Source organism: Schistocerca gregaria, chromosome 3 (assembly GCF_023897955.1).
Source record: "Schistocerca gregaria isolate iqSchGreg1 chromosome 3, iqSchGreg1.2, whole genome shotgun sequence".
Lineage (NCBI taxonomy): Eukaryota > Metazoa > Arthropoda > Insecta > Orthoptera > Acrididae > Schistocerca > Schistocerca gregaria.
Genome location: NC_064922.1, coordinates 534,762,418 through 534,780,167, shown reverse-complemented (window position 1 = coordinate 534,780,167; position 17,750 = coordinate 534,762,418). Strand labels below are relative to the sequence as shown.

The 17,750-nt window shown below is 39.6% G+C and overlaps 1 protein-coding gene across 3 annotated transcripts in view; it reads left to right on the top strand.

Moving 5' to 3' along the window:
• The first annotated feature begins 748 nt into the window (after positions 1-748).
• LOC126356258 (tRNA pseudouridine synthase-like 1) overlaps positions 749-17,750 on the top strand; it is a 93,821-nt gene continuing 76,819 nt past the window's right edge. Inside the window, exons 1-2 of one of the 3 annotated variants that reach the window (XM_050007095.1) lie at positions 749-1,280; positions 1,365-1,493. In XM_050007095.1, the coding sequence (XP_049863052.1) occupies positions 1,234-1,280; positions 1,365-1,493 (176 nt within the window). In that variant the 5' untranslated portion in view covers positions 749-1,233. Of the gene's footprint in view, positions 1,281-1,364; positions 1,494-1,599; positions 1,714-17,750 lie in introns of those variants that run through there. The other 2 variants (XM_050007096.1, XM_050007097.1) reach the window with 2 other exon arrangements.

The window sequence follows — 17,750 nt, the reverse complement described above, 5'->3', positions numbered from 1 at the left end:
ACTATTAAGAAATCTAAAAATATTAAGTGCCCCCTGTTTGTACATCTATGAACTGATTATTTTTGTGTACAGTAACCCTACGTTATTCACAGACAACAATTTTAAGCATCAATACAGCACTAGAAATAAGACAAACTTCATGCTTCCTACTCATAGATTAAAGTTATATGCACAAACCCCAGAATATATGGGCATGAAAATCTACAACATGCTAAAAAAGAGACAAATAAACAGCATGGAGCTAGGGCAACTGAAACCAAACCTGCACAAGTTACTAGTGGAGAAATGTTATTACTCCATAGAAGAATTTATGAATGATGATGTGGGATGTGGCAGTCAGAGCAAGGAAACATCACCTGTAAATTAAGCTTAGCAGTTTTGTGTAAAATAAATGATTTTAAAAATATGTTTACTACGTAAACACTGCTGTTCTATATTACTCTGTGATACATGTAAACTGGAGTGTTGATATGTTGTTTTTGTAAAACTGTATATACAAATTGAAATTGTAATGTAAATGTAATGTTGACGAGTCCCCAGTACATCAGATCTGTGATTTGACTTTGTACGTTATGGGATAATAAAAATTCTGATTCTGATTCTGATTCTCATCCAGTCCAGTTCGACTCCAATGCAAGCGGACCGGGCTTCGATTCCCGGCCGAGTTGGAGATATTCTCCGCTCGGCGACTGGGTGCATCTTATGCAGTAGTTTCATGCTAACAGGCATTAGGTCTAACTCCGCTACAACTCATACAGCTACCAGACCAAATGGCTCTCACAAAAAGACGAAACTGAAGTGTACACTGGTAGCGCCGTGTCAACAGCATATACCAAACTATTTCACGCAGCGACTGACTCAACCCAGTGTCGTTATATAAATTACGCTTAACCTGATAAGCAATGCTGAATTACGAACGGTCTCCATTTCTAGAAAATTGCGCATGCGCATTTGCCGTTGGAAATTTAAGCGCAAGCAAGTTGAAAACTGAAAAGGAAAAAAAATAGGCATTGTGTGGGTCATAAGCTGTGCAGCGTATTTCCGATGTTTAAATTGGGCAGCTTCTAGAAGGCGTTGACTTGATACAAACAACTGAAGGCATTAGAAATATACAAAGTAAACAATAGTGCCTCTATTATAATATATTATGAGAACAGGGAAAGACGAGTGTTTGTTGGTAGTTGTTGATGTAGGGACGACATAAAACTGGAACGTGTAAACAAATTTCCTTCCATGCCCCGATATCTTCTGTATATATCATATGTCGGAACATATTTCAGGTTGTATAGTTAGTTTGCCTCTAAACACTCATTTTCCGCATATTACATCAGGAAGCAATGATTAATATTGTGCATGGTGTACAGGGCAGTGCAGAAGCAAACTTTCCGGACAGAACCTGAAGTCAAAGATCCGGAGTCTGTGCAAGGAATTCTGGAAATAGCATGTAGAAGATTTAAGCCGGCAAATGAACCAAAAGTGTATGTTTCTAGCAGGTAAATACATGCAGTATGTGTGGCACAAGTCTGTTAGCTTTTATCAACATGTAGTAGGGAGACAGTGTAATAAATGTGACATGACAACTATTTGCATTTTCTTTAGTAGTCATAATGCAGTGTACTACTGCTACTATTACTAGTAGTACTGCCACCACTGTAACTACTCTCTGCAAACCACCATGAGGTTCTTGACAGAAGATACACGCCATTTTATCAGGTATGAGGGTTTCTTCCTGTTCTATTCTCATGTGGAGTGCCAGGAAGATTGGTAGTTGTAATGCATCTGTGCATGCAGTAATTATCCTCACCTTACCCTCAAGATCTTTATGGGGGTGATATGTAGGGGGTCACAGTATATTCCTAGAGTAATCATTTAAAGCCGGTTCTAGAAACTTTGTTAATAGTCTTTCTCGGGATAGCTTACATCTCGTCTTCCAGTTCAGTTCCTTCACTATCTGTGTGTCACTCACCCACAGATAAAACAAATCTGTTACCGTTTGTGCTACACTTATCTGTATATGTTCAATATCCCCTGTTAGTCCTATCTGCTATGGGTCCCACACACTTGAGCAGTATTGTAGAACTGGTTGCATGAACGATTTATAAGCAAGGTCGCCTGTAGATTGACTACACTTCCCCAGTGTTCTGCCAATAATCTGAAGTCTACCACCTGCTTTACACTTGACTGATCCTATGTGATCATTCCATTTCATATTCCTACAAAATGCTACACCCTGATATTTGTACGAGTTGGTTGATTCCAGCTGTGACTCATTGATATTATAGTCATAGGATACTACATTTTTCGTTTTGTAAAGTGCATAATTTTACATTTATGAACATTTAAATCAAGTTACCAATCTCTGTGCACCACTTTTAAATCTTATCAATATCTGACTGAATATTTATGCAGCTTGTTTCAGATAGGCCTAATACTTCATGATATATAACTGCATAAAGCACGATTGTACTATCAGTATTATCTGCAAGGTCATTAACATACAACATGAACAACAGAAGTCCCAACACTTCCCTGGGGCACACATAAAGTTATTACATCTGACGATGACGCTCCATTCAAGATAACATGCTACAACCTCCCTACCTAAAAGTCCTCAATCCAGTCAGAAACTTCACTTGATGCCCCATAGGATTGTACTTTTGTATAATAAAATGCTTTTCGGAAGTCAAGAAATACAGCATCTACTTGAATGCAGCCTGACAAATATTTTATATTAGTGATTGCTGTACTCAGTTTGAAAACATGACCATACTGTCACATCTCCCCTGTCCCAAAACACGCATACAAATATGTGAGTTGCATGTTCCATGGATCATTTGCATGATAAATCATAATGACAAGAACAAGTTATTTTACATTGACACAGCAAATTAATTTAAATGACTATACACTAGGATCATTTTTAAGTTCATTTATTTATTTTAAAATATACAGATGTGGCTTAGTAATTCCTACCCACTACCCTTTACACATTCAATACTAGAACTGCTATGGAATAGGACTTGTCAAGAAGAAACTGTTGTTTTTATTTTAGGATTCAAAAAATGTGTTTATTTCCTGTTTTAAATCTCATCAATATGGACACAAGGTTTTTGAAGTTTCTACCCTTTTTATTCCCTCACTGTGAGTTACCTTTGACATTGGTGTAGTATCGCTATATGTGCAGGAGTCGGTATGTTGTACATTTTTGAAATTGAGTGTGAGACGATTTGCTAAGAAACCACTGAATAATACATTTAAGAACATTATGTACCAGTTCTTCTGTTGTTGTTTGTATGCTTAGATTGTTTATAATACTAGTATCATCTGCAAAAAGAACTAATTCTGTTTGTTGCATATTAGATGGAAGGTTGAGAAGTAAGAGTGGCTCTAAGACTGAGGCTTGTGGAAGTCCATAAGTGATTTCTCTGCAGTCAGAAGAAGTTCTCCTGATTACAATGGTTGAGTTATTTAGTACAATTTTCTGCATTACTTTTATAGGTATGACATCATCCAATGGTTTGTACCACCAATTTCAGAAAAACCTCAATTCATCCAGGAGGATATTGTGATTCACAGAATCATATGCCTTAGATAGTTCATAGAAAATATTAGCTGCTCCTTTTTTTTGTTATGGTAATGCTTGCAAAATGTGCCGAGTAAGTGTGTAAATGACATTCTTAGTTGAACAACTCTTCTAAAATCAGAACTGTTTTTTTAATAAGGATAATGTTGTTTCATAGGTAGATACTCTTTCTGGACTGCACTATCTTCCCCAAGATTTTGGAAAGTGATATCTATAATGAATTGGGTGGGAACTTATTGACATCTCTGCTACGTTTCTTCCATAGAGGGGTTTAACAGTGGCAAATTTTAATCTCTCTGAGAAAATGCCCCAAATTGGTGATGCATAACATATTCCAGGAAAGACAACACGTATTAGTCTTATATGGGAACAAGACTTTAGTAATGTGTTGGAAACATCGAATCCAGATGAACTTTTATTTTCATAATTTCAGAAGGAGAATTGGGGAGACATCCATATGATCGAATTTTATGTGTGTAGCTTTTCCAACATATTGCTGTGATTTTTCTATTGAAGTGCTCATCCCTATATTTTCTGCTAAGTTTAAGAAGTGATCATTAAATGTAACTGCTGTTTGTGACTGATCATTTATAGTGCTTCCATTTAAATCAGTAGTCATTATATCTTGTTCTTGTTTCATTACATTCCATATATACCTAAACACATTGTAAAAAATTACTGCTTTCTGACGTAATGTGCATTTTCCTTGAGTTTTTTTTATCACTCTTCTTACTCATTTTGAGTAGTTTTTGTAGTATGCAACTACTGCAGGTTCTTTACTTGTTCTTTCCCTTTCACAAGATGCTCTAATCTCTACAGTGATGCATGTTAGTATATGGCTTTCTAATATCCTTTCTGATTAATTTATGGGGAAAGCTATTTTCAGATAGTGATATGAATTTACCACGGATTGGATTAAGCTTAGCATTTATTTCATTACAAATTTCATTCTAGGTCATCTGTAGTAAGATATTCTTCAGAACATTTGTCCTGGATTATTTATCCTTCGTAACTTATTTCCATTGAGAGGAATTTGTACTGTGAAGTATTGTCTTATTTATCCTAAATTACTGTACATCATGATCAGAGAGATCATTTTTTACTGGGTAAACAGTTATTTTGTTGGACTGAGCTTCAGCAGGAAAACTTTATCAAAATTTTACTCAATTTATCTGCTTATTCTGGAAAGTTAAATTACTGAGATCAAATTGTAGAATTCAAATGTTTCCAGACCATTTTTTCATTGGAATCTTTTAGAAAATCTACATGGAAAACACCAAGACAATTACCTGCTTGAGCTTAAGAGATAATTCATATGCCTCATAAACAGTTCAAAATGTCTCAGTATGTTCTATATACTGTTATATTATTTGTATTTAAAATAAACATTGTAAGTGTATGTAGATGTCATTGGGACATTTTGAACTGTTTGAGGCATATAGATTCCTTACTATGCTATCTGTCTGACTACAAGAAGCAGTTACGGTTAAAAGTGGCCAGTTTTTCAGTATAATTCATGCACAAATGGTGTGATCTTTGCGAAATCTAATTGTTTCAGTATTTTTGAACTTATGTTCTGTCTTTACATTCTTATTCTTTTTCCACATTAGTTTTATATAAGTAAGGTGCTGAAGTGCAATCTTTCATGTTTAACTCTTCTAACCCTGTGGTTATGTGGTGTTCAGATAGTCACTTGACGTTATCTCTTCAGAGCTCTCTAAATTTTCCAAACAGACAAGAAGCTCTTGTACTTTATTACTCAAGCCTATAATAATCTGATGAAACAACCTAACTTACTTTTCTGTGCGTTCTTAAGCATTTTGTAAGACTTTTCAGTTACTCTAACTTCCCACAGCAGGATGCCTGAACCTTGACTCTGACCTAAAAAAGGTACCCCTATGACATAGCAATCTTACTTTGTGTATCAGTGTCCCATCTTCCATGCATTTTCTGCACGAAGCTCGGCCAATCAGCCAACCTATATTTCCAACAATATAAGGAGAAGATAGATTGCCGTTCACCATAAAGATGATGCATTTAGTTGCAGACACTTACATAGTAGCTTTTGGCCAAAGCCTTCTTTGGAAAAGGAAACATTCACACAAGCAAGCAGGGGGGAGGGAGGGGGGGGGGGGGAGAAGAATGTGGTGCAAAGGAGGAGAGGAGTGGGAAAGGAGAAAGATGTGGGGATGCATTGGCAGAGGGCTGCACACAAAGGGGGTGGGAGACGAGAGTAAGGAGGAGGTGATTGGAAATTATTGGGTGGAGGGTGTGGGGCCAGGACAATTTTGGGAGCAAAGAATGTATTGTAAGGATAACTCGCATCTGTGCAGTTGAGAAAAGCTGGTGGTGTGGGGGAGGATCACGGTGGCTCGGGTTGGGAAGCAACCATTGGAATTGTGCATGTTATATTCAGTTGCATGTTGTGCCACATAGTAGACTACATTGCTCTTGGACACAGTTTGTCAACAGCCATTCATCTTGGTGGACAACTGATTGGTAGTCATACCAATATTTAGAGCTTTGCAATGATTGCAGCAGAGCTGGTATATGACATGGCTGCTTTCACAGGTGGCCTGGCCTCTGATGAGGATAAGCCTGTGACAGGACTGGAATAAGAAATGCTCTTACAGTCCTGTCACAGGCTTATCCTACCCTACCAGAGGCTGGGTCACCTGTGAAAGCAGGCATGTCACATAGCACTCTGCTGCAATCATTGCACAGCTTGTTGTGTGGGTATGGCTACCACCAGCTGTCCACTAGGTTTAACAGCCACTGCCAAATGTGGTCAAGAGAAAAGTAGATCACCTTGTGGCACAGTATGCAGCTGAACGTAACATGCTGGATTTTTAATGGCTGCTTCACTACCTGAGCCATTGGTGTCGCTCCTCCCCCCCCCCCCCCCCCCCCCCCAGCCCTCAACCCACCCCACCACCACCACCACCACCACCACCACCACCACCATCACCAGCAGCAGCTTTTCTGAACTGCCCAGATGGGAGTTGACCTTACAACACATTCTACAGACTGAAAATTATTCTGGTCTCTACCTACTGTAACCTACTGTCCTCGCAACCACCATTCAACAGCCCTATTCTCATCTCACACCATCTATACGTACCGCCCTCTTCCAATGCACCCACCCATCTTTCCCTTTCTCACTCCTCTCATTATTTGCTCCTTCACCCCCCATCCCCCCCCCCCCCACACACACAAACACAAACACTAACCTTCCTGCCCCACAACCAACACTGCACCTATTTGCACTCTAGTTCCTGCACACTCTGCCAGATGGTGCTCTTCTCTCCCTTCCTCCCTCCTGTACCCTGCTATCCTTTCCCCTTCCCACCTCCTGCACATCTTTCTGCATGACTGCTGCATTACAATCTGAGCTGTCAGCGATGGTGGCCATGTGTGCATGAAGTGTGCTTATTTGGGTGGTTGAACGCATGTACGTTTCCTTTTTTGTTGAAGGTCTTGGCTGAAATCTGATGTGTAACTGTCCTTTCATTTTGCCTGTCTGCATGTCAATGTGTCATCTTTACATTGAGTACCAATCTACCTTTCCTTATGTTGCTGTCTTTTTGTTCTCCATTCAGTTCCCCTCTACAATTACTCCAATTGCAACAACATTTGTTATATTTTACTCACTTTGTTTTATCCCTGATAAATTCTGAATTTCAAAGAGAGTATGACAGTCTACAATGTTCAGCAACTTCTTTTTTTTTTTTTTTTTTTTAAAAAAAGATATTGATGTTTTATTCTCAGCAGATAACACCACATGCCAGTTATTAGGCAGTGTAGTCATTGAGTCCATGAGGAACAGAGATATGCAAACACTGAGAAAATAGTTTTCTCCAATTTATTCCCAAATATAGATTACAATAACACACATGTTACACCATCTGCTATCATTGTGTCTATCACCCTACTATAGTGGGAATTAGTGAAGTTCGGTGGCAGGAGGAACAAGACTTTTGGTCAGGTGAATACAGGGTTATAAATACAAAATCAAATAGGGGTAATGCAGGAGTAGGTTTAATAATGAATAAAAAAATAGGAGTGCGGCTAAGCTACTACAAACAGCATAGTGAATGCGTTATTGTGCCAAGATAGACACTAAGCCCATGCCTACTACAGTAGTACAAGTTTATATGTCAAATAGCTCTGCAGATGATGAAGAAATTGATGAAATATATGATGAGATAAAAGAAATTATTCAGATAGTGAAGGGAGACGAAAATTTAATAGTCATGGGTGACTGGAATTCGTCAGTAGGAAAAGGGAGAGAATGAAACATAGACGAAGTAAAAACTTTGAGGTTCGCCAATGACATTGTAATTCTCTCAGAGACAGCAAAGGACCTGGAAGAGCAATTGAACGGAATGGACAGTGTCTTGAAAGGAGTATGTAAGATGAACATCAACAAAAGCAAAACGAGGATAATGGAATGTAGTCAAATTAAATTGGGTGATGCTGAGAGAATTAGATTAGGAAATGAGACACTTAAAGTAGTAAATGAGTTTTGCTATTTAGGAAGTAAAATAACTGATGATGGTCGAAGTAGAGAGGATATAAAATGTATACTGGCAATGGCATGGAAAGCGTTTCAAAAGAAGAGAAATTTTTTAACATTGAGTATAGATTTATGTATCAGGAAGTCATTTCTGTAAGTATTTGTATGGAGTGTATCCATGTATGGAAGTGAAATGTGGACGATAACTAGTTTGGACAAGAAGAGAATAGAAGCTTTCGAAATGTGGTGCTACAGAAGAATACTGAAGATTAGATGAGTAGATCACATAACTAATGAGGTGGTGTTGAATAGAATTGGGTAGAAGAGGAGTTTGTGGCACAACTTGACTAGAAGAAGGGATCGGTTGCTAGGACATGTTTTGAGGCATCAAGGGATCACAAATTTAGCATTTGAGGGCATCGTGGAGGGTAAAAATCGTAGAGGGAGACCAAGAGATGAATACACTAAGCAGATTCAGAAGGATGTAGGTTGCAGTAGGTACTGGGAGATGAAGAAGCTTGCACAGGACAGAGTAGCATGGAGAGCTGCATCAAACCAGTCTCAGGACTGAAGACCACAACAGCCACTCTACCCCTTAATAATTACATACCTAATGTCCCACCAGTGAAAGTAAAGGAAGACTGACACTTCATCCAGTCCTTTGCTAGTTAAACAGATTTTAAGCTGACAGTTCACCTCGTGCAGGTAGCCAGTGACTCAGCTATGGAGACATTCTATTACGGATGCCTTCGTGGATTGATGCAAATAATCAGTCAACATTTCCAAGATGGTGGCAGGTACTCACAAATGCACACAAGTTGCTGTGTGCATGCTTTAGTCCTTACAATCACTCGCCCCAGAGAAGAGGAGCTCACAATGACCAACTGGGCGTCATGAATATGTTACACTAGTTGTGTCATCAGAAGACACAGCAACTTTTATTTGAAACTGACGAGCAAGCTTTGTATATGACATGTGCTATAGATACAAGGCAAATTAATAAAAGTATTAAGAATACAATTCTAACAGTTAATTATGGATTAACATCACTGGAAGATTAAAAACACTTAATCCATTGATAGTAGTAATTACATTTTTCTGGATATCCTTAAGTAACTTGTCCTTGGGGAAACTAGGCAGAGAATCACTTATACGTGTTGTTATATGTGATTTGTTGTAATAAACTGTTAAGTCTTGTTAATGAAAACTTTCCATCTGCATGAAAAGTAATTGGGAATATGGAAGGTGTATCAAACAGAGCACATGATAAATCACAGTGGGTAGTACTTTAAATTAATCCAATGCCATTTGAGTGTGGTAGATAGTTTAGGTATATCAAAACTTTTATATAAAAGTGTCATATTGAGGGTCAAATTGTAGTAAATTATGCAGTCTGAAAGTCATTTAAGAAATGGCCCATAAAACTGCGTTAAAATACTAGTGCAGTCATCTCTTGGAGGATTATTCGTAAACAATTCTTTCTCACAGCTGTGTACTGTACTGTCTAAGAATAAATTTCTACTCCACAAGCACACTTTGTGGTGTGTGGCAGAGAGTACTTTGTAAACCACTGTCACTTCTGCCCACTTTCCTGCTCCATTTGCAAATGGTTTTTGGGAAGAACGATTGCTTTTGACTCTTCTAGTAATGTACACTCTCCGAAAGTAAGACTAAGCCACCCCATGATGCAGAATGCCACTTGTGCAACATCTGTCACTCTCTGTTTATCTTACCTGGTAAGAGTCCCAGACTGATGAACAATAATCAGATATTGGTCGAACAAGGGTTTTGTAAGCTATTTCTTTGTTGATGGATTACATTTCCTGAGGATTCTTCCAATGAATCTCAGTGTGGCGTCTACCTGTTCTGCAGTTAGTTTTGTGTGGTTGTTCCACTTTAAAGCTATCCATCTGCATACTTCTAGATATTTTATGAAAGTAACTGCTTCCAGAGATTATTTTGTGATCATGTAATTGTACAGTAGCGGGTCTTTCTGTCTATATATAAACAATATGTTACATTTGTTTATGCTCAGGGTCGGTTACCTCTCCCTGCTCCTAGTATCGATCCTGTGCAGGTCCTCTTGCATTTCTCTAAAATTTTTGAGTATTGCAACTTGTTTATATAAAACAGCATCATCTGTGAAAATCCCCATTGAACTTCCACTGTCACCCACTAGGTCACGTACATGCATTGCGAAAAGTAATGGACTTGTAACACTACATTGGGGTAAATCTGAAGTTACTTTTACATCTGAAGACTTGTCTGCAGTGTTGAGAATGAGATGCTGTGTTCTGTTTGCTAGAAACTCATCAGTCCAATTACATAGTTTCTCCATTGATTCATTGTGCATATAGGACAGCAGCCAGTCAGATATTTATCAAAGAAAAATCACCAAACAGTAGTGTGTTTTCAGAAATTGTTATTTTATTTACACGACCAGTTTTGGCATCTCATTAATGCCGTCTTTAGGCCCCTATGCACTCCATGTATAGAGAATCAGTTACATTGATGCATGCATAAACAGAGCCATCAATACCTGAATTCCGTGAATTTTTTGTGAAGTGTGCATTTCGAAGACTTGACAATGACACAGTTGATCTGATGTTCTGTATGCTCATATTTTATTCAATAGGCAGCAGTAAGGAACTGTATTGAATGCCTTATGGAAGCCAAGGAACACAGCAACTACCAGAATGCCTGTATCTACTGCTTTGTTGGTCTTATGGATGAACACAGCATGCTGGGTTTCACACAGTTGTTGCTTTCAGAACTCATGTTTATTCTTACAGAGGAGATTTTCGGTCTGCAGAAATGTCATAATACACGAACGTGAAACATGTTCCAAAATTATGTAACAGACTGACATCAGGAGTAGGCGTTCAGTTTCATGTGTCTGTTCGGAACCCCTCCTTGAAAATACAGATGACCTGTTCTCTTGTCAAATAATCAGGAACACTTTGCTCATTCAGAGACCTGCTAGAAGAGGGAAAGTTCTTTCACATACTGTATGTAGAGTTTTATTTGTATCCCGTCAGGTCGAGAGGCGTTTCCTATGTTGAGCCATTTCAGTTGCTTTCTATCCTAGGGTCACTTATTTCAATATTGGTCATTTTGTCATTAATTCCATGATTTAAAGGAGATACTACAGTGCAGTCTTCTTGTGTGAAACAGTTATGGAAAAAGTATTTCAACCCTTTCTGTATTATCCTCCATTTCAATTCCATTGTAGTCACGGAGTGTGTGGAAAGATGGTGTCAATCCATTTACTTGTTTAACATAAGACCAGAACCACATAGGATATTCTGTCACATCAGTAGACAGAATTTTGTTTTCGAATTAATTGAATGCTTCTTGCATTACTCTCCTTACATTAATTTTGGCTACATTTAATTTTTGTTTGTCTTTGAGGCTTTGGCTGCATTTAAATTTTCAGTGATGCTCTCTTCGCTTTCGTAGAAGCTTTATAACATGGCTATCGAACCATGGCGGGTCTTTTACTTCCCTCACAATTTTGCTTGGCACATGCATGTCTAAATGGTATTGTATAATGCCCATGAACTTTCTCCATTGATGCTCAGCTTTGTTATTTCTGTAGCTGAAATTTTCATACTGAGGCCTGTTTCTTGTTACCCATCCTAAGCAGAAAGATCTTCATACCTTTCTTTGTATTCCTTATTTACAGCAGTATTCAATGATGCTGTAATGGCATTATGAGCACTGATTCCCTGCTCGACACTAACTGTGTTGAAAGGATTTGGTCTGTTTGTCACCAGCAAATTTAAGATGTTACCTTCATGAGGTAGCTTCTGTGTTAAACTGCAGAAGGTAATTGTCATATCAGACATTGAAAACAGTTTCGTGAATACCCTGTCCTTATTACCTGCCTGAATCACGTACATGTTCCAGTGTATAGTAGGTAAGTTGAAATCTCCACCTAATACTACATCATGAACTGGAAATTTACGGAAAACATTCTCTAAGCTTCCCATCAAACACTTCTTACTGTGGCTGTAGCAGGGTGTCTATAAAGACATCTGACAATCATGTTTGATCCACCTTTGACAGTTGCCTTCATGCAAATTATTTTGTATTAGGAATCGTGCAAATCTCACTAGGTAGTATTGTAATTTTTATGGCTGTAATCATGCCTCCACCACCAGTGCTCAACTTGTCTCTGCAATATGCAGTCCAACCAGAGTTTAGAATTTCATTGCAGTCATTGCTGGTTTCAGCCAGTCTTCTGTCTCTAACAATATATGGGTATTATCACCCTTTAAATGTGAGATTAATTCTGGAACCTATCCATCGGCACTCCTACAGTTACCTAATAACTGTATAAACATTTTTTTCCTCTGCTATGACAAATCCTACCCTGTGTGGAATCAGAATGCATCTTACTGGGCCTGTGGAGGGATTTGTATTCCCAATAGAAATCACATTTGCATGCCACATACTCTGCTGCCTTAGTAGTTGCTACCTGTGTGTAGTGCATATCTGACCTATTAAGGAAGGGGTCCTACAACTCTATAATTGATAGTGGAGACCAACCAATCTGCATCCAAGATCATTTCAAGATCGTTTGTGCCTCTGGTTTAAACCTGCCACACAGCTCCCAATCAAAGGAAGTAGTAGATCGGGTCTGGGAATGATGCTGCAAACAATAGCTTTGCTTCCACCCTGCAGGTCAGGCCAGCTGTCTTCACCAAATCAGCCAATTTACTGTAAGAATGTAGGGTGGTCTCTGAACCCAGGTGACAGGCATCATTTGTGCCAATATGAACCATGATTTGCAGCTGAATGCACCCAGTGCTCTCAGTTGCCGCTGGCAGAACCTTGTCCACTTTTCGAACGAGTGCCCTTGGCAAGCAAACAGAGTGGATGCTGGCCTCCTTTTCTAACTTGCTTGCTATTTCCCTGAGGGGCTTCATCATCTGTCTAACATAGCAGATCCTAAAGACAAGCGGTCACATTCTCTACGCTTGTCTGGATCTGTTATGCAGATCAGCCACATCCCAATAGGTGAGGGTCTCATGCTGGCTTATATGTGCTTGTCGCAGTAGACAGTACCTCAAACCTGTTTTTAAGACATAAGGGGAAAGTCATACCACCAGAGATTTGTCACCCTGCTACAGTTTACCAACCAGTGTCAGGTGTCAGCTGGCTGGTATGTGCGAGTCTGAAGATACAGCAGCGTCAATGGTCTCAGGTGACACTATAGGCTTCAGAGATTCCAATGCATTTATCTCGGGTGGCCCAACACCCTTGCATCCCAGGGGAGCAGCCTAAAGCCTGTTGACAGTGGCCGACACAGGTGCCATCTGTTTATGGTCAGTGGCCCATTCCCCCTGCATCCATACACAACAGAAGCAGTGTCCCTCCATCTTTAATCAACTTCTGTGTGTACTGCAGCTAATCTGACACAAACGTAAGAAGTTAAACTCACTCTACACAAACACTGAAGACTCACGAACTCCCATAATGAAATAAATAGCTCTACTAAAAACAGATAAATAAAAAGCCACTGTTCACTTCTACTCAAAAGCATGTAAAAATACCACTAAACTGAAGAATGTGTACAATCTGTGTATAGACAATAAGCTGCTGCTGAACTCCACTCTGCCAATTATGGAAAATTAACTTATTACCACATGTACACATAAGCAGATTGTGCTCATAGGCCTATTGCCACATCAGAGGATAACTGTGTATTTTTCACATTTTAATATTATAATTTGATCTAGTAGGAGGTGTAGAAACAGTAACAGTTAATTCACCCTCAGTCATCAGAGAGTGTGTTGTAGTTAACTTACTATAAGGACATAAATTATTACAATTAACAGGTAAACCATAGGAGATATTACATCTAGCTTACATTCAGTTAGTAGTTGGACCTGCAAGAACTGGTCTCAAAGCAATAGCATGGTGCACAAACAATAATTTGAACTACTTTCTAAATTCTTTAAATTGAGTGCATCAATTCTAGCTTTTTATAGACTGCCAGCAATTCATAACAAAAATGGTATGTTTAAATTTTAAGTGAGCACACACGACGCAGTTCTTCTAACAACTCATGTAGGGTTGCTTTCATCTCAGAAGTTATGTTCAGTGTGTAATGAATTACTTTACACTCTCTCCGATAAAAATTCTGTGGTTAGTAGTGGTTCTCTATGTATTTCTTAGTGTAATTATTTCATTAAAGAAGTAAATTGAATTCATATTAGACTGCTGGTCAGAAGCTAATATTTTATCTGTAATATTCAGTCAATATTGGCTGGTTAAAGTAACAAATAAAGTACTGTTATGTTTTCCTTGCATACTGTATGGTTCTTTAGTGGATACAGGAGCAAGGTACAGATGCCGTCCATGAACAGAGAATTCAGATATTAATTTATTCTGCATCCAACATCAAATGGTTAAAATAATACGTAACTTTTTTGCTGTATTTTCAATGTCAATTGTGACTAGTAGATTTGAATGTAGAAATATATGCAGATACAAAAGATGTATAAATCTGTCATTCTACAATACAATATCTATTCAGATGATGTTGAACCACGGCCATTATGAAAGTTTGCAAATGTTACTTAACTGGTAAACACTCGAAATGGGAGACAGTCCATGACTGCTTGAACGTAAGAACACCAGCCACAGAGATCCAGACAGGGGATGCTTGCATCTCATTGGCAGTGGTGTAATTGTTCATGGCAGTGCCCTCGTGCCACCGTAGTGGCTGTTTGAAATGCAGCAGCATAACTGGTGGAACATGTATTTGAAAGTGCAGGCGACTGGATATGGCCGATAACGCATGCCTTCCCACCCACCTTGGAAGGTACGGGTAGGTTTATGCCATGAATAGTGGTGAGGCTGGTTGCTTGGCTGGAGGCAGAGCAACCCACGTACTCACATTGTGTCTTGCGAGCACCAGAGAAACTGTTCTGGAAAACCAGGCACAGGATGCATCCAACAGCATGGATAGGAGCATGACGGGTGCTGCAGAGGGTGCTAGCTGACAGTGACAGCATTGATGTCCATTGGAGAGGCAACCTGCAGCATTCGCGGCAACAGTGTCGGAGGTGGGCAGGCAGAGACTTCCATTGGTGAGATGACCACAACTGGAGGCATCTGCTCGGTAAGTTGCATAGGGGACTGCGTTGTGGCAGACAGATGTGTCTGCACTGTGGGAGCCGGACACCATGCACTGAAGAAATCTGAAACAGTTTAATCTATGGCAGGATCGCTGAATTCACGGGACCACAGCTAATTTTGGTGGTGCTGATGTGTGCTTGAACTGCCGTCGAATAGTATGCTGCGCTCTGCCAGCTGATATGAGATCAGTGCCAGATTCCCATAAATGTGGTGTGTTGTACACTCAATATTGAACTCTGATGTTCGGGTGAAACTTCAGGTGAAGTCTGAAGCTAGAGCAGAGCTTCTGCCAGTGAAATATCAGGAGCAGGCAAAGTACGATATGAACTTAAAAAAAAAAAAAAAGAAGGCATTGTCAAGTGAATGTGAAGATCAAAGTTTTGACATTTGCGTCTTGAACGTTCAAACAAAACATTCGGTCTCGTCGTTAGACTGTTGTGAGAATGGTGCTATCTTGACATGCTGTATTCCATTTTGTTTGCAAAATTCGGCAAATTCCTTGGAAGAAAAAGGAGGTCCATTGTTAGAACAATTGTTTGTGGAATACCTCCAAGACAAAATACAGAAGCGAATGCCTTGACAGTGCTGGTGGCAATCGTCGACTGCATTGGGATAACAAAAGGATATTGCTGTAGATGTTGACGATATTCAACCGATATATTTGCAAAAAGGGGCAAGTAAAGTCTATATGGAAGGATCACCATGGATTATCAGAATGTAGCCAGGAGAAAAATTCTGACATTATGCTGTGACATGTTCTGTTTGCTTATCTAAACCAAGCCACATATAATGTTGGTATGCCAGATGCTTAGTGCAAACTGTTTCCAAATGTCCTCTATTGGAATACTTAACACCTCTTGTGAGGCAGGGATTAACATTCTTGTCTGTTCATTAACGGGAAGTGGAATCGTATCATTCAGAATAGGTAAACTGTAGCAGTGTACAAAATATTGTTGCACTAAAACGAATCTTTGTGAACGTAACTTTATTAGCAATCATAGTGATTGGTCATGCTCTGTGGCTTGTGCGATCCACCATGAATCAATAGGAAATAATCCAGGGTTGCTAATCAGAAAAATCAATATGTAAACAAGAAACTTGTGGTGCATTGAATACTGCATCTGTGCCTACAGGTAAATGAGACAGTATGTTGGCATTTGGCTGTTACACCTGTCGGTGATACAGAATTGCGTACTGGTAATTTCACAATAATAGTGACCAACGTTGAAGCTTGTGTGTTGTGTGGTTGGGAACTTGGTTTGACAGATGAAACTTGCAGTCTGTGAACAGGAAAAATTATCTGCCATACAGGTAATGTGAAATTTGGTGACACTATCTATTATAGCCAGTGCTTCCTTCTCCAGCTGACTATAATTAATCTGAGCACTGTTCAAAGTTTTGGAAGCAAACATGATGGGGTGTTCTGTTTTTCCAGATTTGTGGGATAAAACTGCTCCGATGCCACGGAATGAGGCATCGACTGCAAGCAAAAGTGGTTTGAGCAGATCATAGTGTGTAATGCAAGATTGATGAAGCAGTTCATTTTTCAGTCTTTGGAAAGCTCGGGTGCAGTCTTTTGTCCAATGGAACACAACATTTTTATGTCTGAGGCAGTTCAGGGGCACAGCAGTTTGTGCTGCATTAGGAGTGAACTTTAAGTAGTAAGTAAATTTTCCAAGAACAACTTGCTGTTCACGTAAATTTGTTGGAGTTGACAATTGCTGAATTGCTTGCAAATGTTTTGTTGAAGGACAAATGCCATTGGCATTGATGATAAATCCTAAGTATTCTATTGCTGTGTTGAAAAGAGAACATTTATCCTAGTTACATTTGAGGCTCACTTCAATTAAAACTTGAAAAACCCAGTCCACATTTTCAAGGTGTTGTTCCAGAATCTGTCTGGAGACAATTGTCATCAAAATAACTAAAACAAGAAGGCATCTTGGATGTTACTTGCTCAAGAAATTTCTGAAACAATGCATTCGCAAAAGCACTTTCGAAATGTAGGCATTGATATTCAAACAAGCCTCGCCCGTTCGTCCTGTCAGTGGGCAGGTGGCCGCTCCTTCAGCAGGGCCCCAGCAGGCACACGGGGGCAAAGGCTTGCTGGTTATTGGGAGCTCCAACATTAGGCGGGTGATGGAGCCCCTTAGGGAAATAGCGTACAGGGCTGGCACCAATGATGCCTGTCACTTGGGTTCTGAGGTGATCCTCAGTTCGTACAGGCAGCTGAGGGATTTGGTGAAGACCGCTGGCCTCGCACACGGGGTGCAAGCATAGCTTGAATGATTTGCAGCATCATTCCCAGAGTGGATTGGGGTCCTTTGGTTTGGAAACGAGTGGAGGGTCTCAACCAGAGGCTTTGTTGACTCTGTGATGGTCTTGGCTGCAGATTTCTAGACTTGCACTGTTGGGTGGGGAATTGTAGGATGCCCCTAGATAGGTCAGGGGTGCACTACACAAAGGAAGCGGCTAATCAGGTAGCAGAGTACTTGTGGCGTG